At 51.8% G+C, this 27427-nt stretch overlaps 1 protein-coding gene across 12 annotated transcripts in view; it reads left to right on the forward strand.

The window, feature by feature from the left end:
• Positions 1–27427, forward strand: part of MAMLD1 (mastermind like domain containing 1) — a 115958-nt gene that overhangs the window by 68861 nt on the left and 19670 nt on the right. For 9 of the 12 annotated variants that reach the window (XM_079909694.1, XM_079909701.1, XM_079909695.1 and 6 more), the window contains one exon: positions 8834–10543. In XM_079909694.1, coding sequence (XP_079765820.1) covers positions 8834–10543 — 1710 coding nt within the window. Of the gene's footprint in view, positions 1–8833; positions 10544–12632; positions 12756–27427 lie in introns of all 12 variants that reach the window. The other 3 variants (XM_079909700.1, XM_079909698.1, XM_079909693.1) reach the window with 2 other exon arrangements.

The following is a 27427-nucleotide window of genomic DNA, read 5'->3' on the forward strand; positions in this document are numbered from 1 at the left end:
ACCAGCATCACTACCCCTCCACATCCACCACCAGCACCATCACCACCAACCACCTCCACCACCAGCATCACCACCTCCACCACCAACAGCATCACCACCACCTCCACCACCAACACCATCACCACCAACCACCTCCCCCACCAGCATCACCACCTCCACCACCAACACCATCTCCTACACCAACACCATCTCCACCATCACCACCTCCACCACCAACACCATCTCCTACACCAGCACCATCTCCACCACCACTACCTCTACCACCAACACCATCACCACCAACCACCTCTACCACAAGCATCACTACCTCCACCACCAACACCATCTCCTACACCAGCACCATCTCCACCGCCACCACCTCCACCACCAACACCATCATCACCACCACCTCCACCACCAACACCATCATCACCACCACCTCCACCACCAACACCAACACCATCACCACCAACCACCTCCCCCACCAGCATCACCACCTCCACCACCAACACCATCTTCTACACCAGCACCATCTCCACCACCAACACCTCCACCACCAACACCATCTCCTACACCAACACTGTCTCCACCACCATCACCTCCACCACCAACACCATCTCCTACACCAACACCGTCTCCACCTCCACCACCACCACCATCTCGACCACTACCGTCACCACCACCATCTCCTACACCACCACCACCACCACCACCACCATCTCCTACACCAACACCATCTCCACCACCACCACCTCCACCACCACCACCTCCACCACCAACACCATCTCCACCATCAGCACCGTCACCACCACCACCATCACACACACACAGACACACACACAGGGGCAATTTTTCAGGTTCTATGACATGCTCCCTGATGTAATCACAGACACCTTCCACACACAGTGTGTAATCTACTCTTGTTGCTGTGGGATTTGGGACTGTGGAGCATCACCATGTGTTTGTGGGCAAAATTAAGCTAGGACTCCTTACAAGAAAGGCCAGCGCCTCCGAGTACTACACCTTTAAGACAGATAGGTTTGGATGAGAGATCTTAACTTCATAAAAGGATTTCCTTTCCATGGCAGATTCTCGTTGCATTTTATTATGATTTGGTTGACGAAAGTTAGCCTTGCACACAGCTGTTCAGGAATGCAGCCAATGAGTAAAGGCAGATCTGCCTTGAATGGCAAATGCCGCTGAGTAACTATGTTACAGGCTATTTTAGGACCACCAAGAATGTGTTTGCATTTTCGAGAGTGGAAAGAGAGAGACTATTTACTTGGTACGAACACCATGCCAGGCACTACGCGCACTTTCCACCTCTAAGCTCACGTGATCCTGGTAACAAATTTGTGGGGTGGCCTCAACGCTCCCCATCTTGGCTGCACAGCACTGTGAATGTACCAGAGGCCGCTGAATTGTACACTTGCAAAAGCTTAATTTCATGCTCTGCGAATTTTGCCTCAATTTCAAAAAGAGAGGACCTAAGTCATTTCACAGTGTATGCATATGTTAAATCGTCACGTTGCACGCTTTTCAAAAAATCACGTTGTACTTCAATACATATAATTTTGAGCTGTCGATCATACCTCAGTAAAGCTGGAAAAAAGAGAGGACCTAGACCATGGGGAGGGTCTGTGCACTGACCTGAAGCTCCTTAGCCCATGTCCCCTCCCAGCCTCTGCTTCTGTGGCATCAGAGCTCAAGCAGCCTTACTCAAAGGTCTGCTAACTAGGGTGCGTACATTTGCAGGCCATTAGTGTATTTTAGAGCCAGAAGTTGGCACCTAGCCACTAAAATGTGCTTGTTCAGTAAGCACGTGACCTCCAGAATACACCGGACTAACCGGGTGTCTCTGGATTCTTCCCCCACCTACACAGCTGTTGGGTTTCTCATGCAGGGAACTTCCTGCCATGGTCTAAAGCCTGTCGCCATTTTATTTAGCCCATTGTTGGGACACAGGCAGAAGCAAAGTTCCCTTCTGCTTAAGCTTCAGGACTGGCCTTCGAACCTTACGAAGCCTGGGACGTAATTCTGTTCTCTGAACCTTACATTCCCTTTCATAAAGGGGTGCCTCGCATCGTCTAAGCTTCAATCCCCACGAAGCAGAGGGCGTGGAGAGCTATTTGGGGAAGATCATAATTTGACCCCAGCTGGTCTGGGGCAAGTTGTGCTTTCTTTAACATGGTCTGGCAAGGACGCTCGTGAACCACGAGGCTCTCCTTGGCCTATCTGCACCCCGGGGAGAGAGGCCCTCTTAGGTGGGGGACAAGAGCATTCATCTTTGCTCTGCAGGAGCAGAAAGAAAGTCATAGCATCAGCTTACCAAAGCTGGGACCCATTCACTGTGTGGGTGGGGAAACTGAGGCTCAGAGTGGGGTCGGGACCTATGAGAGGTCACACCACAAGGTATCAATACTTAGAAGCAGAGCCCTGGGAGAAGTGAGAAAGTTGGGCTTAAATGAACTCCGAGGGCCCTTCTGCCCTTTTCATATATAGAAACCCAGGTCTGCCCAGTGGCCCTGGTGGTCTCCAACCTCGGCTCTGCCTTCGCTCTTCCTCTTCCCTGCATGTTTCCTGCTGCGTCAGCCTAATTCAGGTGAAACACAGATGACCCTTGTTACCCCGAGTCCTGCACAGACAGACTCATCTGGGCTGGGACAATGCCCTCGCCTTTGACCTTCAGCTTCTAGCCTGGCTCCACAGGCAGTACCTGCTTGATCTCTCGGCCAACCTCATCAAATGCAGGTGCTTGAAACCAACTCCATCTTTCTCTTCTCCCCGCAAGTGGTCATCTTTATCCCACTAATGATGCTACATTAGTGGGATAAAGGGAAGGCCTTTGGAGGAAACGGGGGCAGGGTTTCTTCCAGTGGAAAGAGGCCAACCTGTCAGTCAGAGACACTGGCCCACGGGCACATCTCTTCCTGGCTCTCAACCTCATGAGCCCTCACGTGAATGGGAGGGACCGGCCTGTCACTAAGGGCCTGGCAGTTCTGACAGCCTCTAGGAGTGCCAGGCTCGCACTCAAGGAACGCCTGGTCAATGACGGAACGCTTGGAGGTGTCTCGGGGTGGAACCGCTGAATTACGAGCCCGTTAAGTCCACATGCATCTATCTGTTTGGGGCCATTTTTAGAGTTGCCAGTTCTTCCAGCTGGTATGTCTACACTACAGAAAGGGAGAACACAGTTCTCCAAAACCCCCAGGTCTGCTCATTTCTGCATTTGTTGGGGCCGCTCTGGTTGAAGCTTGTTGAAGCCACAGCCCTCATGTTGGGAAGCCTGAGGGTGCAGACAGTGTGGTGGAGCCCAGAGTGGTGGGCGATGGCGAACAGCAGAAGGTGGAATTTTACAGGCAGCGCCGCTGGCCGTCAGGTCGATGCCATCAGCGCCAGGCTGCTCGTCTCTCTCCACTCTCACCCCATGGCCCGATTCTAGAGCATTTGTCCTTATTTGCCAGAGAGCAAGCCGAGGCCCACACTGGAGGGCACTGGGGCAGCCTGGGGACCCAGGGCCTGGAGAGTGACATCAGTGACAGTGACTGCTTCTGACGTGCACTCCTCAAAGATGCTGTGAGGCACCCAGGGCAGGCCGAGGACTCATTTTACAGAAGAAAACTTGAGGCTCATAGAGGGGGAGTGGCTTGCCCACAGTCACACAGCAGATGGAGGAGCTAGGGCTTCCATCAGGTCTTTTGGTGCCTAGTCCAGTGCTCCTCCCTCCAGCCCAGCCCGCCTCTACCTGCAGCGCGTGCAGCCTCTGTCACTTCGGGGCAAGCCCAGGGCGCCAATATATCCCCTCCTTCTAGGGTGAGATTCTTGCTCCAAACCACCTGTTAGCAGAGATTCATTCCTGAGACAAACCGACTCCTCTTGAAGCCAGTCAGGATTCCCTGCAGTTCCCATCCACCCTGGGATTCTCCAGAACCTCAGGTCTTGCAATTCTGGAAATGCTGAAAGTCCTGTTTGTTCTACAGAAAGACCCGTTTGTGGGGACTTCGTTCTGGAAAACAACCGTGCAAATGATACACCAGCTCAAGTACAGGCAGTTGTCGGTGCTCATCTGATCCCATGTCTACACGCAGGCAGATTCCCTCTCTCTCCCTCCTTCCCTCCTTGTCTCTCTTCCTGCAAACCCAGTCCTGCTGCATCGTGTCTCATCTGTTCTCCTTTCTTCTGAGCAAGTCTACCGGGGAACACTCCTGTCTCAGAGGGCTTGAAATCCCAGCTAGTTGGCCAGCGTGAGCTTCTTGGGAACTCCCAGGGAGCATGTGTAACAGTACCGAGGAAAGGTGTTGATGGAGCATGGGTGGGCTCGTGTGAGAGACACTGAGAGAAGCAGAAGCAGAAGCAGATTGGCCGGGGCTGCACCGCAGGAGGCGCTACTGACAGAGGAAGGGGAGACTAAATACACCACAGGCAATTTCCAGCTTTTGGACAATCTTGCCCGGGGCTCTCTGGAGGGAAAAACGAGGCTCCCTGAGCCAATCTGTCCTGCACACCTTCGGCTTCCTGCATTCTTACCCAGGAGGGACTGTGCATAATTTTGCTGGCCTTTTGTAGATGTCTGTGATAAAACTCCAGCTAGAGTGTTCAAAATCAAGTGCTTATAGCAACCTGCCAGACTTCTTTGGGAAGAGTTTTATATATATATATATATATATATATATATATGTTCTTCTCCTTAGGCCCATTTTCTGAGCCTGGACTGTACTCTTGTAATCTAGACCCTTTCCCAAGAAAGCTTTGCCCTTTTTGCCATTCTGGACTAAAAAACTGTAGAAAGGGAAGAATTGCCATATGTCATTGTTCAGACAGAACCAGAAATAATGTTGACTTCAGAGCTGAACTTGGCCTCTATCAGAAGGGTTGCCTTTGTTTTCTCATTATTTAGGGGGTGGGGAAGGCATCACATGCTTTGAAATGCATTTTAATGAATGTTTATAAGGTCGTGGGGATCACATTGGTGGCTTTGTCTGCCCGATTATGAAATGGGACTCCGCCGGCACTGGTGCATGGAGATAAAGTCATTCCTTTCTAAAAGACACCAGGACACCGTCCCTCACTCCCCTTCCCCGCCCTACCACTGCCCGGACCTGTGAGGGCTGGGCCTCCTGGGGTCTAGTGTTGGTGTTGGCCCCTAACTAGCCATGGGACCACAAGCAAATCACCACCCATTCTGTTTTCTGTAAAAAGTGAAGGTTGACGTGTGTTGTCTAGCAATCCTGCTAGTGGCTACTGATTCACTTATGGTAAAAAAAAAAACAAAAAACAAATGTTCTCCCAGTGAGTGGGCAGGGTCACGTGTAGTACAAGGCCTGAAGGAAGTAGGGGCTGGCCGGGAGCTGGGACCCATAGCTTGCTGTACAGAGTCCACAGAGACTGGAAAACGGCACATAGGTAAAGCTGTTTAGAAGGGTCTGGAAGTTTGGTGGGGACCTGCCACCACCAACGTGATGCTGAGAGGGGAAGTCATTCCGGGGTAGCAAGCTCTCTGCTGCACTTGATCTAGAAGGGTGGCCACGGGGTTCAGTCAAGCCCAACAGCCCAGACAGGTTGACCTCGGTGGTGGCCGCAGCCTGGGTCTAGGGGCGAAATGAACTCGTAGTAGATGTCAACACAGCCGCCTCCCCTCGGCTTGTTGAGGCTTGCCTGGGGATCCGGCCATCCGGCCGAGGTGCTTTGGGCAATCTGTTGAAAGCCCTCCCCAGTGAAATCCGAAATGCAGAGCTGCAGCCTCTAGCAAAGTGGAGTCTCGTTTAGTCCACGGAGAAAGCAAAGCTGGGAAGAGGCTCCTGCCTGCCCCACCGCTGAGACTGCGGCGTCAACCAGCGCCCCCCATTGCACCCCCAGGGACAGCAAGGCCAGCCTGCCCGCCGACTAGGGAGCCTCCCACAGCATTCAGGGAAGCCAGCACCAGCGGCGTCCGGCTGCAGGCTTGGCACAGCAAGGGTAGCACCTGCTCCAGCAGATGGTGTCCACCAGCAGCACGGCAGCCCCCAGCACCTCGCAGGGGCATCCTGGGGTCCGCTGTGGGGTTGAGGGCCTGAAAAGTCGGGGGCACACACTCTCACTTCAGAGGGCTGGAGACCCTTTTCCTTCGCCAGTGGTTCCCAGTATTAACTTTAGCATCTGGGGGTCATGTCCCACCTTCCCCACCTCCTACCACCTTAGTCCCAACGGGATAATGGCAGACCAACAATTAAATGAAAGCCCTAGTATCTGCCAGGGAGTCCAGGCCGGTCCAACTCACAGCTCCTGCCCTCCCTCCCATCCCCCAAGCCCATCCTTCCCCCGCCTGGTCCTATGCAGACTTCACTGGCATTAAACTCTCCTGAGTCGAAGACATCACGAACAGCGCCTTGGGCACGGCCATCGCCAGCTCAGACCCCGGCAGGGGATCCTATGTAAAGCCCACACTGAGTCGTTCCTTACTGATCCATTTTAGACATTTCTGTTCTCAATATAATGGATTTAAGTCTTTGGGAGAACGTAGAAGAGACCAAATTTCAGCCTGAAATGCAGTGACTTCTCTGTGGCCCATGATTGATTGAATGAACGGCCAGGAAAACACGAGGCAGAGCTCGCTGGGTGCTGAGTCATCTGTGTTCATTGGTCCATGGATTCATTCAGCTTCTGTTTACTGAGCACCTGCCGTGGGCCAAATACCTAGTGAGCGCTCCTGGGCGGGAGAGTGGAGCAGATGACTGAAGAGACCTCTTCCTGTGCCTACTCGACCTCACCCCCCAACCCCTTCCTGCCTGCCCGGTGGTAGTCAGACCTCAGATGAATCTGGTGGCGGACCTGCCCCTCAAAGCGCCCTTGGCCGGGTGGTGGACATCTCACAAGGAAAGGCAGAGAAGTAGGCACGTCCCCTCGCTAAGAGAGGGGGAGCCCTTTCTGCGGGGATGGGGCGGTCAGTGGGGGAGGATGGAGGCTGCGGGTCGGGGAACAGCCGAGTGACGGTGGCAGGCCCTGGGGCCCTCTAGCTGAGCCGCTCGGGGCAAGCCTTGCCCATCCCAGGGTCTCAGGGTCCCTCCCTGTCTTTAAAGGCCAGGGTTGGACTCCCAGAGCACTTCCAGATCTGCCCTCTGTAATGCCAGATACTAGTTAATGAGGGTCCTCTAGGTACCACGGAATCCGTCCCGTTTCGTGTAATAGTCCAAGCAGCATCATGAGATGAGAACTGAAATGACGCTCATTTTACAAATGAAGAAACAGAACTCAAGAGATTCTGTGCGGAGGCCAATACGTAGTGGTTGCATCTGCCTCGGGACCAGGGCCCTAGGCCATCCTGCCTGCACCCGTGCTCTCAAGCTGGCAGTCCGCTGAGAGCCAGCCAGGGAGCCGTAACAAACCTTGGGTTCCTGGGCCCCGGCCCGGAGGAGACTGAAGCAGTTCAGCTGTGGTAGGAGAGCCTGGGAATCTGGGGGTTTCTAAGTGCATCTGATGGCTGCCAAGGCTCCAGATGTGCAGCCCTAGGGGATCTTTTGACGTTCACTCTGCTGTAAGAGTCATGACCACTGTCGTGCTAGTAGGTGGCCCTCGCGCACGCCTTGACCCTCCAGTGAGGCAAGCGTAAGGGGACGTCAGAGGATCCGCACCGGATGTCCCAGCAAGACTTCAAAGCTGGAAAGAGGTTTCTTCGTGCAAAAGTGCTTCAGGGGAAATGGATCTGGTAGAGCGCTGGCCTTTAGGCGATTTCCAAGCCCATCTCCTCCCACACATAATCCTGCGCTCCACTCCCTTCCCCTTCACTGCAGGTCACGGTCATTTACAAGACAGCCACGGATGACTGTATGAAGCCTTGAAAGTGTAGGAAGTACTGCATCAGTAACTTCTTTGATTCGTTCCCAAAGGCTAGGCTTTTATAAATGGCGGGCAGTTCCCCCAGTGCAGATCACAGATCGGGGCCCTTTCCTGTTGTTTCCTATCTCCCCGACCTGAGGATACATCTGCACAGAGGCATTTCTTAATTAGATAGCTTTATACTTTTTTGGTGGAGGAGTGTAAGTCATTCCATTAAAAACAAGCTTCTATAGAAAAATACAGAGAACAGAAAGTGAGTTTCCAGTCACCCCCAAAAGACGACTACTCCAAAGAGTTGCATATACTTTCTTGCAAGGTGTTTTTGTGCACTCGTAGAAATGTGTGTGTATGTGCATGCACGCGTGTGTGTGTGTGTGTGTGTACAGATCAATGGAACCGTGCTATAGTGACTGTTACGCAGTTGTGTCACGCTCCAAACAGTGTCTCTCAGACAGCTGCCCGAAAGAACACGCCAGATCTACTTCACTCCTCCAAAGCCTCTGCTTTATCCCATTTTCTCACTCACTAGAGCCTGATGCATTTAACCGAGACAGGGAAGCAACCTAAAAGTTCAACGTCTACGTCACGCTTTTCCTTTTTAAAAATCAGGTTAGCAGTAGACAGGTGGGAATTGCAAGTTTCTTAGCGATTCTCCTTTGCCCTCCAATGTCTGCATAGTTCCGCTGAAAGCTCCTTTAAGTGGGCAGAGAATATCCTTCGCGTGACTTTCTGTAGTGTTTGGTGTAGAGACAGCATAATGCTTTATTTGAACTGTAACGCAACAGTCTAAATGAAAGACAGCAACAAAACAACAAGCATCATGGTTCTAAAAATAGGCTGTATTGTATAGTTTTGACAACTCTTTCTAAGTCTTGAAACTGAGAGATCTGTTTTATCTTGCAAGTTTCCTGTTCAATAGCTTTAATGTGCCAAGCCTTTATAAACATTCCTCTGCCTCCCCCCTTCCCTCTCCCTCCCTCCCTCTCTCCCCCCTCCCTCCCTCCCTCCCTCCCTTCCTTCCCATCCCTCTTTTCTCTTCCAGCCACAGGGAACCATTAAGAGGAGGCAGGAAGGAGAAACTTTCCAGCTTTCAGGCATGGCCGAAGGAGGTTACCCTAATAAAATTAAGAGACCATGCCTTGAAGACGTCACGCTTTCGATGGGCCCCGGCGCCCATCATCCCAGCACAGCCTGTGCAGAGCTGCAGGTTCCTGCGTTACCCATGAACCCTGGCTCTGCAGCGATGGGAGCGGCTGGTCATTCATTACTTCTCGAAAATAACCCCATGAACGGCAGCGTAATGGGCTCACCGTTTGTGGTACCACCAACTGCGGAAATGGGACTGAAAGGCCCCCCTCTTTCTTACTATGACAAGACCAACACTGTGCCTGCTGTGGACCAGGAGCTTCAAGATCTGCTGGAGGAGCTAACAAAAATTCAAGAACCTTCTCCGAGTGAGCTCGACCTTGAAAAAATCCTGGGGAGCAAGCCGGAAGAACCGCTGGTCTTAGATCACCCCCCGGCAACCCTAGGCGTGACTCCCAAGCCTGCGGTTCAGATGCCACACTTGGAGAGCCTTGGTTCCAGCAAGGACTTCGCTTCAAGTTGCAGCCAGGTCCCGGGGGTGTCGCTTCAAATCCCGCCCTCCTCTGCGGGGATCAGCTACGCCATTCCCTCCACCAGTAAGCAGATGGTCTCCCCCAGTTCTTCAACAGCACAGGCCAAGAGCCAGGTCCAGGCGCCGCTCCCTGCGGCTGCCTTGCCACCGCTCCCGGTGCCTCAGTGGCATCACGCCCACCAGCTGAAGGTGCTGGCGGCCAGCAAGCAGGGCTGTAGTACGAAGCAGCAGGGCCCCGCTCCCAGTTGGTCCGGCCTGCCTCTTCCCGGCCTCTCCCCGCCTTACCGCCCGCTGCCCTCACCACAGCCGCTGCAGCCGTTCAGCCCTCAGGGCCTCATGGTGTCCTGCATGTCATCGAGCGCTCTGCAGGGCTCTCCCAATGCCTTATTGTCCAGCGTGGCGCCCAGCAGCGGCGCTGCCCTGGGGCCGGCCATGACCTATGCCCCCGAGAAGCTCCCCAGCCCCGCGCTCCAGCAGCAGCCGCAGTTCAGCCCGCAGCCCTCCATCCTTGCCAACCTGGTGTCCTCCACCATCAAACAGCCTCAAGGGCACCTGATATCCACTCTGCCCACCAGCAACCCGGGGCCCTCCACTCCCTACCGCCCAGAGAAGCTGTCCAGCCCCGGGCTGCCGCAGCAGTCCTTCACCCCACAGTGCCCCCTGATCCGGAGTCTCACTCCCACCAGCAATCCGCTCGGCCCGCAGCAGCCGCAGCTGCAGCTGCCGCCACCTCCGCCTCCGCCAGCCAGTACCCTCCTCAAGCCCATGGCCACCAGCTCGCCCAGAACCCTGAGCCTGATCATGCAGCAGGGGCTGGCCGCCCCCAGCCCGGGAGCCCCGGAGCCTTTTCCTTTCGGCCACACCAAGCCCTTGTCACATTTCGTCTCTGAGCCGGGCCCCCCGAAGATGCCCTCGGTGCCCGCCGCGTCTCGGCAGCCTGCCCTGCTCCACTACCTGCAGCAGCCGACGCTGACGCCGGCCTCTTCTGCCACGGCCTCGTCCACGGCCACAGCCAGCCTGCAGCTGCAGCAGCAGCCGGACGCCGCTTCGTTCCTTCTGCAGCACGTGACGCAGCAGCCGCAGCGTGTTCAGCGGTCGGTGGCCTCGGATTCCATGCCTTCTCTGCCCAGACAGGTAAGCCGGTCTCATCTCTGGTTGCGTCCCTTGGTTTTGGAAATAAGAACCACGTTTCATGTATTGAGAGCCGCCTTTGGAGGCAGATCCAGGCTGTAGCCCTCTTTGAGAGCGGACTTCACTCTGGAAAAGTCTATTGAAGCCAACTTACTCTGCGCAGTCGAAGCGCAGTATTCATGAGGTCAAGGTTAGGGTTTCAGTTCCTGTGCAGGTTGCTTAGCTTCCCTGGGAGAAAAGTTCACCCACAAGGTGCCGCCAGGGGAAGGAACCAGGGCAGACGAGTCAGAATCACACAGAACTGGGCTGTGAGGCACGTCCCCTCACCCAGGACCAGTGAAGCCTTCATAGGATGCAAGGAAATGGCACTGAAGCATTTAAATTTTCTCCCAGCTGGCATGAGGCTGCACACCGAGCCTTCTAGAAGTGTCACAGCAAACGTCTGCTGGGCAGCGGCAGCGTGCCATCCACCCCTGCACCAGGTGCTGAGGCAGGTCCTAAATGAAACTGTCAGAGACGTGTCAGGTAGTTACTCTTACCATCCCCGTTTTACAGACGAAGTAACTGAGGCTCAGAGTGTTGAAATGACTCGCCCAGAGTCACACAGTTAGCGAGAGGCCCAGCAGCAACTTGAAGGCAGGCGGGCTTGCTCCAGAGCCCGTGCTCTTCTCAAAATCCCCATGATGTCTCTCTCATCTCCTACAGTCTTGTCAGTCACTCAGTTCAGCTACTTCTCCCTGGGCAGTGTCTATCATAGTTCCCACTTTTCACTTGTTCTGACCCCTGCCTGTATTAGTTACCTATGGCCGCGTAACAAGTTAGCCCGTAACTACTGCTTAAAACAAGACACATACGTAACTTCACAGTTTCTGGGGGCTGGGAATCCTGGCACAGCTTAGCAGGGCCCTCTGGCCCCAGGTCTCTCACAAGGTTGCAGTCATCTTAAGGCTCAACTGGGAAGGACTGGCTTCCAGACTCACTGCTGTGGTTGTTGGCAGGAAGCAGTTCCTTGTGGGTTGTTGGACTGAGGTCTCAGTCCCTCATGAGCTGCTGGCCAGAGGCCTCCCTTGGTTCCTTGCCACGTGGACCTCTTCATAGAGCCTCTCACAACATGACAGCCAGCTTCGTCAGAGCAAGCAAGAGAGAATGTGCCAGGAAGAGAGGCAGGGGGAGTGCCAGCAGGTCAGAAGTCACAGTCTGTATAACCTAGCCTGGGAAGTGACATTGCATCACGTGTGCAGTATTCTGTTCATTAGACGCGAGCATGAAGATGTGAGTACCAGCAGGGGATTACAGGCTGGGGAGGGTACCAGAGATCCCTGGGGACCACGTCAGAGGTCTCCCTGCCCCGAATACCGTCTTTCGTGCTTCCTCTTTTCCATTGCTCTCAGGCCTGCCCGAGTTCAGGCCCTCTTGATTCTTCGTCCGAACTCGTACAGTTGATTCTTAAACTGGTTGTTCCAATAAACCATCCGTTTCTCTGAGAATTACCTTGCTGTGACACAGACCTGACCATGTTCACACTTGCTCGGACGATTCTGGAGGCCCGTAAGCTGTGACTCCATCTACCTCCTTAGACTCGGTGTCCCTCGGGCCCCAAAGTGCTTGCAACTCCTGGCCCACTCTGCGCCCTTGGCCTTGGCTCCCACTGTTGCCTGTGTCCGGCCTTCCCTGCCCACCTTTGCTCTCCTGTCCCACTCTTACAGGTCCTAAGGCTCTGTCACTATCACCGCCCGCCCCCGGGAAGCTTTGCCCCAGCTGTCCTCTGCACTTCCGCCTCCCACTCTGCCTCCTTCTTCTGTAGAGAAGCCAAGGAGTAGGTGGCTGTAAAGTGCTTGTCTGGGAATGTGGCCCAAGGGAAGCTCCCAGTGGGGGCTGACCTCTTTGCTGAGGGCCCTGGATGACCATGGCCGCGGCAGTCCCCGGAGGAGAGACACCGTGTCTTTTTCATCCAGGTCTCGTGGAGTATCACCAGGCAGAGTACTCCACGCCAGGGGTCGGTCCTTCGAGGGGAGCGCCCGTGGGGGTGGCCAGGGTGAGCGGCCGGCCCTTGTCCACAGTTCAGGAGCACTTTGGTTTGGTTTTGTTATAGGCCTGTTGCCAGCTGTTTTCGTGGACTTCTGCAGCTGGCTTGGGGGAGTGCCAGCTTCAGCACTGGAGCCCTTATCCTAGCAGGAAAGAGCCTCAGCCCGGAGCCGTGTCACCGTCTAACATTGTGAGCCTTTTTGGTTTCTTTTGTGTTCAGTGGGGAACATGTGTAGCCTGACTGTTGCTTCGGAGCCAGACCAGCTGGCTCACAGAGAGAAGCCTTAATGATTAGGGTCGTGAGAATCACACCCGACTGATTCCCTAGGTGGGGCTGGAGAAAGTGTCCGGGAGAAAGCGCGTGCAGCCAAGCTCCGCAGGTCAGGAGGGGCTCAGGTGATCTCCGCCGACAGAGGCAAGAGGCTGGGCTCCCCGATGGGATGCTCTTGCCGCCAGGAGCTGCCTTCCCGGCCAGCACTAGCCAGTGCCCAGGGGCTGAGTGTGCTATCTGGGACTTCACCTGCCTTTTCTTGTCTTAGTCCTCAGAGGTAGGGGCTGTTATCATTCTCTTTAAAGTTGAGAAGACTGAGACACAGAGAAGTCCCCAGAGTTGCCCACAGTCACACAGCAAGTCGGGGCCAGAGCAGGGAGTCCGGCTAGAGAGCCCACACTTGTAACCCCACGCACGGGGGCCTCCAGAGCCCTCTGTTCCTGCCTTGACCTCCTAACTGTTGCCTCTTCTACAAAGTGGGTGTGATGGTAGGTTGTTTGAGGATTAAAAGCGTCGATTCAGCGCGTCGAAAGCACTCCAAACAGAGCCTGGCGCAAAACCTGCCAACGAAAGCCTGACTCCTCGTCCTAAGTCTCCAGATCTGTTTCCTGGGGGCTAAGGTGGTTCTCAAACCTGGGGCTGTGTCAGGACAGAATATGAGCAGTGCTGTCTCCAGACCCCACGCCTGCCAGTGAGATGGACGGCAGTGGCGGGGCTCACTAGCTTCGTGGGCTCTTCTTGTCCCAGGCCCTGCCCCGCCTAGCCCACCGCAGGCCCGCTGGGCCAGGGGAACGGGCCGCCTCGGCGCTTTCACGCTGGCTCCGCCCCGCTTCCCAGCACCCTGCTCCGTGCACGGCATTCTTTTAGGCAAAATGCACTGACGAAGCCTCCAAACGGACACGTCAGCAGCTCCGCTGTTCCTTCCCATGGCCTTTCCGCATTCAGTTTAAGGCCTAAGAACCCAGCTCTGGTCACTTGGCCAGGAGAAGGTGGAAGAAAGGAAGAGGCGAGTGTTTGAGGCCCCCGTGGTGAGGAAGTACATGCTTCTTGCTCCCAGCAGGGAGAACTTGCTGTGTTTTACTGATGGCCAAGCTGAGCCTCGGGAAACACTCGTTACCCCCTGGACGGCGTTGACTAGCTCGTCGCACCTCCGTGGACGGTAGCGGTTACCACGGAAGGACTGGGCATTCATCTTAAACCAGAAATGCCAAGTCCAGCTGCCGCAAGGAGCTCATTCTTATGTTCAGACTAGCCTTTCTCAGCTTGGGGGATTTCACTTACCAGTTACGTGAGTGATCCAATTTCAGTGACCCGCTTGCTTGCCCTGAAGGTAAGAGGTAAATGCCATCTGGCATCAGGGCAGCAGTTCAGCATGGCAGGGGCGCTGGAGGCAGACAGACTGGGGTTCAAGTCCGGACACCAACTCTAAGTGGGCATTGTGCCAGGAGCAGTGTCACTTAAGCCCCCTGAGCCTTAGCTGTACCTGGGGAGAGGGATGGGCCCCATCGCGTAGGGCCTTGAAAGACAGGAGATGCTGAACCGATACCGCTCAGACCCCTGCCCGGCCCACACTCTGCACCCAGGCACGGCAGGCGTGGGCTCCCGGACTTGGATCTGGAAGCCCTGGGGTCAGACGCGTTTCCAAATTCAGAACTTTGGGGACTTTAGAAAAGTAATATGGTGCATATAGCAAATATGACACAACCCTCCGGTGGAATCTGGGGCACATTTTATTATTTTTGCAGAGAAATATGAATATTTAACGAAGCCCAGGTCAAGTTTTGTTCCCAAATAAATTTTGGCACCGAATTTACAGAACTAAAATAGGTTTGCAGAGCTTTGGGGCTTGAAGTTACAGATAAGGGAGGTGGACCTAGAATTATTAAGGAAGGGACTATGGAGTTGTGACACCCAGCCCTGGTGTGGTGACTTCCAAGGCCCCCAAATCTCCTCACTGTATTCCCCACCCTACTCCCAAGGCTGCGTGACTCCTCTCTGTTTTTAATCGAAGCGAGGCAAAATGAATTTTGTTTCCATAATGGAATGCCCCTTCTCGCTGAAAACCATCGAGGATACCGTAGGGTGTTGTGAACATCACGGTTAGGACTTCAATTGGACTATCAGCCACTGGCTGAGGAACTGACATTTACTCAAAGACAGAAACAGTTCTGTCCAGGAGATGAGACCTGTGCTCTGGAAGAGTCGGGGAAGCAAGAGGCAGCAAGGGCGCCCTGGGTGCACGTGCGATTGCAGAGCTGGGAGTGTAGCATGGCGGGGAGGAGGGACGAGGATGGTGGCCAGTTGGAATAAGAACAAAAAAGCCTGAAATCTGATCCTTGAGGCAGAGAAATAGACCAGAGGCGCGTGATATCGTTTGGAGAGATTTTGAGAGGGGCGAGAGCGGGGACCTGAGCCTGCCTCTGGGAAGGCTGGACGAGCCCTCGCCTGCGTCTGCCCCGTCTTCCGCCTTGAATGCCAGCCGCCCGTCTCCCATGCTTAGGCAGCAGTGAGCACCCAGCCATGGTGGAGGCGCGGGCTCATTAGGAGAACTTGCCATCCACCCTCCTGGAGGGCTGGGCCTAGGAGGGGGATCTGGGCACCTCGGCCTGAAGTGGGACTGTGAGGAAGCCCTCTCGTCACCCTCACCCGTGGGTGCCTCTTGTCCCTGGGAACTGAGCCTCTGAAGCACAGCACCCCCGGCACCCAGGGCCTGGAGGGAGACAGCACAGAGCCAGGGACAGCGGGGCCTTGGCCCTTGCTTCCTGGCAGGGTGCGGGCCCCGGGACTGGGCTTGAGGCTTGGATCGCTGAGGTCCAAATCCCGGCTCTGCCGCTGTTTCATCTGGCACGCTCCTTCCTCTCTCCGTGCCTCAGTCTCTCCATCTGCAAAATGAAGATACTTGTATACCTATCAAATGGGGCTGCTGAGAGGATTCAACGAGGTGAGGTAAACGTGCCTGGCCCAGGGCCTGGCACACAATCCCGCTCCACCGATGTTAGCTCTACTGTGTCGAGAAAGCTCTCGAAACTCGGCACTCAGTGGAATGCGTTTAGACTGCCAGGCTCCTCTCCGGCTCCCAGTGTTGGTGGCTCGCAGAGGAGGGGCGGGGAAGTGCGCTCCAGCCGTGGGGTGTCAGGGAGGCCAAGTGGCGGACACAGACTGGTGACCCCCGAAAGGAGCAGAGCAGCCAGGCCCGGCTGCAGCTTCCCGAGCACCCTGGCCAGTGGGGAGGGGACGGTGCTGGCCATTCTCCCTCCAAGCACAGGCGGCAGAGGGAGCCACGCAGGGGGCTGCACCATCCCGCGTGTGTGCTGAGTACCAAACGGCAGTAACACATTCTGCCTGCATTCAGCTGGGCCCCAATCCCGCCGCTTGCAACAGGCCGAGGGCTGCCTGGGTTTCTAGATCCAGAGGGACTGCTGCTGATGGGCGGAGAGAAAGAATGAAGGGCAAGTGAGGGCCAGCCTTGCCAGCCACCCGGCGCCAACGCCGCCAGGAGCACTGGTTCATCGTGGTCACTTGGTTTGGACTTCCGAGGTTGGACTCGACTGCTCGGTAGAGCAGAACCGTGAATAACTGCTGTCTCGATTAACACTGCAAATTAAAATCTTTCCCTTCACACCGTGACCTCCCATTGAAAACCAAAATGATAAAACCAGGTTAGTTAGACCGAGAGAATTCCCTCATCTTGTCAAAGTTATGCCGGCTCCATTTTCCACTGGAGGAAGAGAGTCAGGAGAAATGGCAGCGTGAGTCTGCTCCTAGCCTCAACATCGTTCATGACCCTTTAAAAGCAAGTGACCACTATCTTGCCAGATGTACCGCACATTGTCAAGGAAGGGCCTGTGACCTTGGACTTGAAAGTCCTTTCACCAGCTTCCCTTAATTCTTCTGCTGTTTTGAGGCTAAGAGGCAGGGCAGGGCGGCACTGCTCCCCGTGTAATGAGGAAAGTTTCTTCGCCTTTGTCTTTTACAAATCCTGGTGAGAAGCATCACAGATTTCATTTCAGAGGTTAGTACTGCTGAAGTGCAAGAGCAGAGGCCTCTGGGGGAAGCTCTGGGCTGAACTAAGGAAGAAGCGGGGCAGGAAAGTCAGATTTCAAAGAGCCCATGTGTCTGAGCTCCAGCCTCGCCTTGCACACGTCTTCTCTACCAGACATGAGGACATTTTCCTGAATAAGCGTCTTTATTTTGTTTTTATATTATTATTATTTTAAAAATTTATTTATTTATTCATTTTTGGCTGTGTTGGGTCGTAGTTGCGGCACGCGGGCTTCTCTCTAGTTGTGGCGCTCAGGCTCAGTAGTTGCGGCGCGTGGGTTTAGTTGCCCTGCGGCACGTGGGATCCCCAACCAGGGATCGAACCGGTGTCCCCTGCATTGCAAGATGGATTCTCAACCACTGGACCACCAAGGAAGTCCCTAAGCATCTTTATTTTGTATTTAAGCATGATTGTACATGCAAGCTTAGTTTTTCCTTTCTTTTTTTAAATTGGGCAGCAAAGAACTATTTAATTTGGTGAAACATTTTTTAGCTGCTTTGGGAGGAAATATAATTAGACAAAGATGCACACGTGCCCTGTATGCCAGCTGTTGTACTGTACTACAGTACTGTTCAACGTACTGTACTGTAAGATTAAAAATGTTTTCTTGGGACTTGCCTGGTGGTACAGTGGTTAAGAATCCGCTTGCCGGGACTTCCCCGGTGGTTCAGTGGTTAAGAATCCGCCTGCCAATGCGGGGGACATGGGTTTGAGCCCTGGTCCGGGAAGATCCCACATGCCACGGAGCAACTAAGCCCGCGTGCCACAACTACTGAGCCTGCGCCCTAGAGCCCATGCTTTGCACAAGAGAAGCCACTGCAATGAGAAGCCTGCGCATCTCAATGAAGAGTAGCCCCTGCTCGCCACAACTAGAAAAAGCTCGCATGCAGCAACGAAAACCCAACGCAGCCAAAAATAAATTAATTAATTAATTTTTTTAAAAATCTGCCTGCCAATGCAGGCGACACAGGTTCAATCCCTGGTCCGAGAAGATCCCACATGCCACTGGGCAACTAAGCTCGTGCACCACAACTACTGAGCCTGCGCTCTAGAGCCCGCGAGCCACAACTACTGAAGCCCGTGCGCCTAGAGCCCGTGCTCTGCAACAAGAGAAGCCACCACGATGAGAAGCCCGCGCACTGCGACGAAGAGTAGCCCCCGCTCGCCGCAACTAGAGAAAGCCCGCGCGCAGCAGTGAAGACCCAATGCAGCCAAAAATAAATAAATCAATGATTTTTTTTAAAAAAAATTCTTTATTTTTTGTCTTTGTTAGTTTTTTCTGTATTATTTGTGTGAAAAATACTATAAACCTATTACAGTACAGTACTATATAGCCAATTGTGTTAGTTGGGTACCTAGGCTAACTTTGTTGGATCTCAAGCAAATTGGACTTACGAATGCACTCTCAGAACAGAACTCATTCATATGTAGGGGACTTACTGTAATATACATTTTGATAATTTAGAGACCGACATCTCTGTGTTGAATAAGTTTTGTTTTAACCACTCTGAATTGCCAGGAAATGAAAGTCTGTTTGGCAAAACGCAGGCTCAGAACTTGGTACTAATGCTACCAAGAATCAGATTTTTTTTTCAGTTTCTTTTTTGGTTTCTAAGTACCATTAATGATCCTCCACCTCAAAGCTATGTCCCTTTTTCAAAAAGTGGAAATTTTAAATGAGCTGCCTATCAAATGCTAACTTTTTAAACACCAAGCTTTTTCTGTGTCGGAGGCTGAGGAATAAGTGAGACGTCGCATTGCAATGAGGCAGCGTTACTTTTTGCCCCTGGAGTAATGATCCATCACTTAGTAAGGTCAACACCAAAATTAACGTGGATGCACAAAGCCCCCCAGTTCAGATGCCTCCTTAATGGCGATCACTAGCCTTAATTTTTAATTGTTTGACAATTGACCCATGAGAGCTGGAAAGGCAGCCATTTTCAGAAACCTCCCGTGAAGTTTTTGTTTGGTTTTTTGTTTGTTCCTTTTGTCTTTACATATCTGAAAAGGAACACTAAACTTTGCTGAAGTTGGGGTGCCCAAAAGTGAGACTTTTAAAAATGAAATATGTAGATTATTTTATACTAAGTTCATTGAAACCCGCTGCATATTTGTCACTGTAAAGCAAGGAAAGGAATCTGATTTCAGTTTTCAAAGAGTCGAAGAGGACAGAAATAAATCATTGTGTTATGTTCCTTTAAACTGTAACTGCTTATGAATATCTACAAACCCAAAATGTAGACTACCTCAAGGAGAGGCCGTCCACTTCCACGCATAAAACAGGTTTGAAAGTGAAGTGGTCAGCTACTGTTGTGACCCCAAGTGAAAAGTTAGCAAAATAGAAAAAATGTCTAGGGCAGATGGAGGGTCACAGTGGATTTGCACCGTTCAGCTGTGACCCTAACACCTACAGCCAACATTGTCGCTGAGTGCAGGATGGCGCCAGAGGAGCAATGCAGGTCAGAGATGTGACCCTTGGGGCGAGCAAGGGATGTGTCCTAAGGGGGCTGCACTGCATCCTTGCCCCTCCTTCCTGCACCCTCCCCAGCTTCCCTCTCTCAAACCCATTCATGGCCCCGTAGCACAAATTTATGGAAACCTCTCCTAAGCCTGTTTATACTTTCAGCCTCTTCTGTCCCTTGGGGGTTGTCAAATCCCACAACCTGGGCCTGCTGGGCAAAGCAACAGTGTGCGTATGCTCCGAACTTGTGTCTTGTGAGCTTGAAGGGAGCGGCGAATGAAAGCAGCCCACCCCACCCCACCCCCAGAGAAAGAGTTTCTGCTTCTTCCTAAGGAGTTGAAAAAGTTTAGGTTTTGATTTGCTGTTGTTGGATGAGGGCTTATCATGTTAGCTTCTCCCAGCCAAATCAGTGAGGTTGTTGAGAGCTAAAAGCAGCGTAAAGGTCCAAAGAGATCACACCTCCACCCCAGGCCCGCGTGCGTGCATGGTGGTCCCGAGAGCCCATGCAGTGCCCCAAGCTGAGCCTTCCCTGGCTCCTGACTCCCAGTGGAATAACAGCTTCTAAGACAGAGAGTGGAAGAAAGGGGCAGCATTTCTCCATTTCTTTCATCCTTCGGTCCTTCGCCCCATGTGAACCGAGTTTCATGTTAGATTAGAAAGTGGGCAGCGTGGACTCACACGGAGCCCGTAGACCTTGACTCAGTGATGGAGAGCTAGGTGCACGGGAAAAGGGGAAGTGGGCAGTCCAGGAAATGATCACAAAGTCCTGGCCTAAATGTGACCTTCAGAGCCTGAAAGATGCATAGCCCTACTTCATCAGAAATTACTCCAACTCTCGCTTTGCTTTTGGGAGCTTTGGATTTGAAGCTAAGTGCAGAGGTTCTATCTGGCCTTACCCCCTGCAGCATGCTACCATGTTTGGCCCTTTTTGAGCAGAGGAAGTGAGCAGAATTGTGGGGACCCAGACTTTTCTACAGGCCCATGTCTGGGTGGCACGTGAAAAGAATTTGCCAAGCCAGCTGACTCAGGAGGCCAGTAGATGAAAGTGGACTCCTTATTGACAGTTTTGCATAATGATCATTTATTTCCATGTGACAAAGCTTTGAAAGATGTGGGAGGCCTCCAACCACCCTTGAGTGGCAGTAAGTGGGAACAATTCCATGACCTTTCCCTCTATCAGGCAACACTTTCAAAGATGAGCTCTAGAAAACGTGAACAGGCAAAGCTCTCAAACATGGCTTTCTAGTTTCATGTCGTCAAAAAACAAAATCTTGACACCCATTAGGATGGCTATCATTTTTTAAAAAATAGGAAAAACTAGTGTTGGTGAGATGTGGAGAAACTGGAAACCATATGCACTGTTAGTAGGAATGTAGGATGGTACAGCTGCCGTGGAAAACAGTAGGGTGGTTCCTCAAAACATTAAACATGCAATTACCATATGGCCTAACAATTCCATTCTTGGGTATATACCCAAAAGAATTGAAAGCAGGTTCTTGAACAGATATCTGTTCACCAGTGTTCATAGCAGCATTTTCACAATGTCCAAAAGGTAGACGCAACCAAAATGTCCACAGAGAGAAGAATGGATGAATAGAATGTGATCCGTCCACGCAGTGGAATATTATTGAGCCTTTAAAGGAGGGAAATTCCGATACCTGTTACAACATGGGTGAACTTTGAAGACATTATGCTGAGTGAAATCAGCCGTCAATCAACAAAAGGACATACACCATGTTATTCTACTTATAACAGGGACCTAGGAGTCAGATTCATAGAGACAGAAAGCAGAGTGGTCCTTGCTTGGGGCCGGGGCACTGGGGGTTAATGCCTAATGGGGACAGAGTTTCAGTTTGGGAAGATGAAAAAGTCCTGGAGATGGATGGTGGCGATGGCTGCAGGACACTGCGAATGTACTTAATGCCACGGAACTAGGCACTTAAAATGGTCAGTTTGCGGGCTTCCCTGGTAGCGCAGTGGTTGAGAGTCCGCCTGCCGATGCAGGGGACACGGGTTCGTGCCCCGGTCCGGGAAGATCCCACATGCCGTGGAGCGGCTGGGCCCGTGAGCCACGGCCGCTGAGCCTGCGCATCCGGAGCCTGTGCTCCGCAATGGGAGAGGCCACGACAGTGAGAGGCCCGCGTACCACAAAATAAATAAAATTAAATTAAAAAGTCAGTTTAACAGCAAGAAAAAAAGAAAAGGAAAAACAAATTTTAAAACATGAGCTAATCCTCTCCTAGTCAAGGCAGTATTTAATTTTGATAATATTAACGTGTGATGTCGAGGTGGCAGCAGCTGAGCTGCCTGTCTTGCTTCATGGAGAGGAGAGTACTGACTGCACAGGTACCTTACCCATGTTTCTGTGCAGGCCGGCTGCACTTCTTAGATGCCTTAGTGACACGTGTGCACTTAGGGAATGCATGCACTTCCCCTTTTCACTCAGTGCATGCGTGTTAACATGCCCGGCGTAGGGTTCCTGGGCATAGCCAACGCTTAGAAAGAACTTTCCTGATAAATCGATCACAACTTCTGTCCTTTTCTGGGCATTTTAGAGAAATGACAACATGTGGATGGGGGAACAAAGAAGTGATATAGACAGAATGGGGTCTCTGCTCCGGAATGGGGTAAGAAAGCCCACTGGCTTCATGGGTTCTCTGGTGCATGTGCAAGCCTAGAAATACTAGGATGGCTCACAGTTTGCTGATTAATACAAGAGCCAACAGAACAATGCGAGGGACTCACTGTCTGTGCACAGTGTCCCTCTGGAGCAAGTGCTAGGCCCTGGGGGAGAGTTCTGGAAAGAGTTAAGGGTCTCGGCTACAGTGCGAACCAGGCTTGACCCTGACACACAAAGTAGGAAACAGGAGCCTCTAGTCATTGTTCAAATGACTTTTGGGAAGTTGACACACCTGGTCACTGTGTCCCCACTCACACCCCAGCTCTCAAGACCTTCGGTTTCTGCCTTTCAGGGCCTGGCAGTGTCCACTTTTTAATCAGAGTCATTTGTGTCTTGCCTGTGCCCGCATTTGCTAGCAGATTCCTCAGGCATATGATGTCTTATCTAGGTCTGTAAACGTGAGCTCAAGGAGCCTTTGAACGAATGACTGGAAGAAGGCAGGAAGGAATCAACCTATAAACCGATTGCATCTGCTGGCCTCTGAGAATTAAGCTCCTGAGATTGTTTTGAGTGTTTTAGAGTAACTATTGGTAGAAATCCCCAATCCTTGAAGCCCAGGAGGCTGATGAACTCAGATTCTTGTGTTGGACTGAAGGGAGAGCTCCGCCTCTGCACGCAGGGTCCCTACCCCGTGACTGTGACTGTGAGACATTTTCTGGTCCAGTTGGGGCTCTTGTCTGCCAACAGCACGAGGACAGGCACTTGCCTACAATTCTACAAGTGCACTATCTGAATACATCTGATTTCTTCAAACTCTAACAAATAACACCGTTTTGGATCTCCAGGGGTAATTTGCACTGGTTGTTCTGTTGCAGCGGTAGCGGTTGTTTCATGCTATTTCACATATCACAATGATAGCAGCACATGATATAAGAAAAGAAAAAAAAGCTGGCTTAGAAATTCAGGCCACTCATTCCATTGCTTTTTTCCCCAGTTCAGATTCGCTTATGCCGCTCTGGGGCGGCACTGTTATTCCTAACGTAACCCAATCAATTTCAGTTTTGAAGGCTGCTCGGTGTATGTTCTTGTCCTGTCAGACTTTAAATGTTAACTTATAAGAACAGTTGGTTGTATTTGAATAAGCTTTCCCCATTGGTTTAAAAGAATTAAAAGGTTTTCTTTTGTTTTTTTTTACTAGTTCATGAGCACAGATTTTTATATCCTTTGTGGAAATGATCTTTGGGGGTTTCGTTTTGATTTGTTTGTTTTTGTCATTTTGACAGCTGTATTGTTAGCTTCTTCTATTTGCTTGGTTCACTTTTCATTTGGAAGTGTCTTCTTTAGCAGAATAATTACATCACAGAGATTCCTTCCTGGCACCCTCCAGAAAGATCTCCTGATGTCCCCTATTGCTATATCAGCTGTTATAGTTCGAGATTGGTACAGATCAAAGTAGCAGAATGGGGTTGAAAAGGGCAGCCTCTGGCAATGGCCTTGACCCTGCCGATTCCCTCTGAACTCCTAGAGCTCCAGCATCGTATAGATCTGCTCTGCCTGGCCCTTTCCTCAGCAGCCGGTGGGCAGTACTGCTCTTCCAAGCGCCGTAGTTACCCCATCCTCACTGCAAAAGGCAGGATTGCAACAGAGGACCCATCCTTTGATGAAACTATGTCAGCCGACTATCGGAATGACCTCATGGCCTCAGGAACTGACCAGACTCCGCTGCGAGCAATAAATATGCTGTGACTCGTCAGAGCTAGAATAACGTCCAGTTTAGAGTTTAGAATCCTTCTCCATATGCCCCATTTTTGGAAACAAATGACAAAATCGTGAGGTTGATCAACATTGTAGTCCAGATTGACATATATACACTAATATGTACAAAATGGGTAACTAATAAGAACCTGCTGTATAGAAAAATAAATAAAATTTTAAAAATTAAAAAAAAGACATTGTAGTCCAATATGCTCTCTGAGAATTCAGAGCCCTTCAGAGGTTTAAAGACAACTGGGATGTTCCCACTGAATCTTCCCTGCCACCCCCAATTCTCTGCCCGTTTCCTGACTATTTCTCTCTGAACTGAGCACAGGGCATTGGCGTGAGGCCCTCTGGGTGGGTAAGGCTTTACTGGACTGACCCAAGTGCTCCAGGTGCATGAGCCCTGCGCAGGGGAGAGCAGGAAGGTCATTCCCGCTCTGCAGTAGATCAAGGGTGTTTTTTTTGGCACTCCTTTTTTTTATTGTAGTATAGTTGATTTGCAATGTTGTGTTGGTTGCAGGTGTACAGCAAAGTGATTCATTTATATATGTTTTTTCAGATTCTTTTCCATTATAGGTTATTACGGGATATTGAGTATAGTTCCCTGTGCTATACAGTAGGTCCTTGTTGTTTATCTATTTTATATACCGTAGTGTATATCTGCTAATCGATAAAGTTTTGATATAATATTGGACTAGGGTTTGAGAAAGAGAATGAACCCTCCTAGAGCCATCAGCACCCGAGTCACCGACACCTCTTACAGGCTTTTAATATTTTTGTTTACAGTTATTACCTCTGAAATCAAATCTCGACTTTCTGGTATGGTCTTGGACTTTTCAAGGGATTTAAAAATTTAGGAGTTCGGTGCCAGTAATTTGCTAATTTGCTATAGATGAATTCCAGTTTGGATCATCAATTATTTTCTTCACAGAAAGCCACAAAGTACATATTCGAGTTAGCGTCGGAATTGAATTTGATCCAGGAATTCATAATGTTGTTAAGCTAGATTATTGCTGCTAAAACGTGGATCACATTCAACTAATGCAAAATAGAGTATTTAAGAGCTTGAGTACCACACTTGAGATCTGAGCGAAGAGCCCAAGGTTGCAATGTGGGATCCGCACTCGATGCGTTTGCTTGATCATGTTGTACAGACAGCTTAGGCATTCATCTTTAGATGAACTGGTCTGTGGGTAAAGGAAGATGACTCAAGGCTGAGCAGGGTCCCACAGGCCCCAGGCTTCATCGTCAGAGATGGGCTGTCCTCCAGCGTGAGGCTGGATGTGTGATGCAGACGTCGTGAAGGTCTGAGGGGCCAGGCTAGAGTCTTTGGCAGTTAGGATGTATTGAGTCGCAAATAGCAGGAAATAATAAAGGGAACTGACTTCAACAATAAAGGGAACTGACTGAGTCCCGTAAGTGGAAGGCCGGCTCTTGGGCAAACTTCAGGTAGTGTCACCGAGGATGCCGTCTCCTCCCTGCCGTCTATCCGGCCTTCCGGAGCACTGGCTTCGTCTTCAGGCCGGCTCCCCCTTGTGGGCACATGATAGCCCTCAGCACCTCCAGGGGCTGCAGGCCTCCTCCTGCCCTCATCCAGGGGAGCAGAAGAGAGAGCTGCTTTGAGAAGCTGTCAGCAGAGCAAAGAAGTGTCTTTCCCAGAAAGCCTCTGGCACTTTGGGCTCAGTGGCCTGAATGGATCACACGCCTACCATTCTGCTTCGTGTAAGCGGAGCTCGGTGCCCAGCCTCTGCAAGCCCAGGTGGAGCGAGGTTTCCCCAAAGCACATAGGCACGTGGGGCAAGTGAGGCCGCCTGAACGGAAACTGTGGAAGGCAATGAGAGCAAGAGAGCTAGGCGCCAGCTTAGCCATCAGTTGTCTTTGCTGCAATCGACCTCTTTGGCCATCCACAGCCATACCCTCCCTCTTTCCCATGCGCGTGCCTCCCGAAATGCTCACTCCTCCAGAAAACCTATGTACTCCCTCCCCAGAGGGGTTCAGTTCCGATCCAGAAACTGCAGATGTCGTGCCATCCCCTCAGTTTGGTCAGAGCATAGCCCCTCCTGTTCCCGGGACCCCCGGCCATCGCGCTCACCTTGGCAGAGAAAAAGCAGAAGTACAGGACAGGAGGAAAAAAAAAAAAAAAAAAGGAGCTCCCGTTTGGAAAGGAGCAATTGGAAAGCAGCGCACGGTGGTCAAGAGCCCAGCATCCACGGGCTTAGGGGTTCCTTGCTTCTCCGGGTCTCAGTCTCCTCTTCTGTATAACAAGAAGGTTGGATTAAAGCTGTGGTTCTCTCTGGAGTGTGTCCTGGAGGATCTGTGAAAATGCAGAGTCCTGGGCTCCACCTGCAGTGTTTCTGATTCGGTAGGTCTGGGTGGGACCCAGACATGTGCATTTCTAACAGCTGCTGCTGGCCCAGCGACTCCCACGTTGAGAACCTCTGGTGTAGATGAGTTCCACAGGCCCTGCTGATTCTGACGTTTGGGACTCAGCTTTTTCTTAGCTACCTCTTCCGTTCTACATTGATTTACAACAGATTGTTTTATAAATGGGACACACCCTACTCTACCATGTGAATAGCTAAGAACATCTCAGACCCCCAGCTTCGGTTTGTTATCTGATTTTCAGCAAGTGGGCTTAAGGCTTCAGGAAAGCCAACAACTTTCTTGAATTTAATAAGTTAGGAATAGAAATACGTAGACTGTTCATCCGTCTTCCCCGCCCCCATCCACTGCAGCACGATGTTCTTTGGGTTGACTCCGTGTGACTCCAGAAAGCAGCCCTTTTTCCAGGGAGAACCCAGATCCTTAGGCGTCATTTTGAAAGCCTCCTCCCTACATAATCTGCGTATCCATCGGGTCTTGGGATAGGAGTGGCACTGGGTGAAGCTGTGATGTAGCTAAAGTTGATTTGAAAACTTTGCCAATTGTCTGCCCAGGACCCCCTCACCTGGACAACATCTCTTTGTCCTTCAGGTCACAGCTTAAAGTTCAGTTCCCCCAGGAAGCCTCCTCTAACTAACCCCTCACCCCAGCCAGGCTGGGTTCTCCTGTTGCCTGTTCTCTGCAGTGTTCCCGTATAGCACTTAGCACCGTTGTTACAAATCCCGTTTAAGTGATGTGCATTACACGAACGTGCCTGCTCTACGAGGGCAACGCCATCTCTGCTTTATCCACCAGTGTTATCACAGCACAGGGCCTGGATCCTGGTGGGTGCTCAGTAAATCCGTGTTGCACGAATGCTATAAGAGGCGGGCTGTGAGCAGATTCCAGCCACCGTATTTTATTACGAGGAAAGCTATCAAACGGTCTATACTATACGTTCTACTGTGTGCAGTGATGGTTGCTCCAAAGGAACGAAACAGACAAGCCGTCAGAAGAAACAAACACACGGATAGAGAGCCTCAGAGTCCCTGGCAACTACAGCCAAGTATTTCATACCCCTCCTGCCTTCTCTCTGGGAACCTGGCACCTGGGAACTAGGTATCTCCCTACCAGGCACCCTGGGCCTCCTCTCTCCAGACAGCAGCTTCCTGAACACCCAGCTTCACCCCTCCCACACCCATAGTTTGGAGATAGGCATTTGGGTGAAGTCAGTGGAAGCCCCCGCAGCTCACAGCATGCCCCACCCAGCAGGGCCTAGAGAGCTGGTCTGGGCGAAGCCCACATTTTCCCCCTGGGGTGGTGTGAGTCTAGCGAGGCCCTGAAATGCC

This window comes from Stenella coeruleoalba, assembly GCF_951394435.1.
Source record: "Stenella coeruleoalba genome assembly, chromosome: X".
Lineage (NCBI taxonomy): Eukaryota > Metazoa > Chordata > Mammalia > Artiodactyla > Delphinidae > Stenella > Stenella coeruleoalba.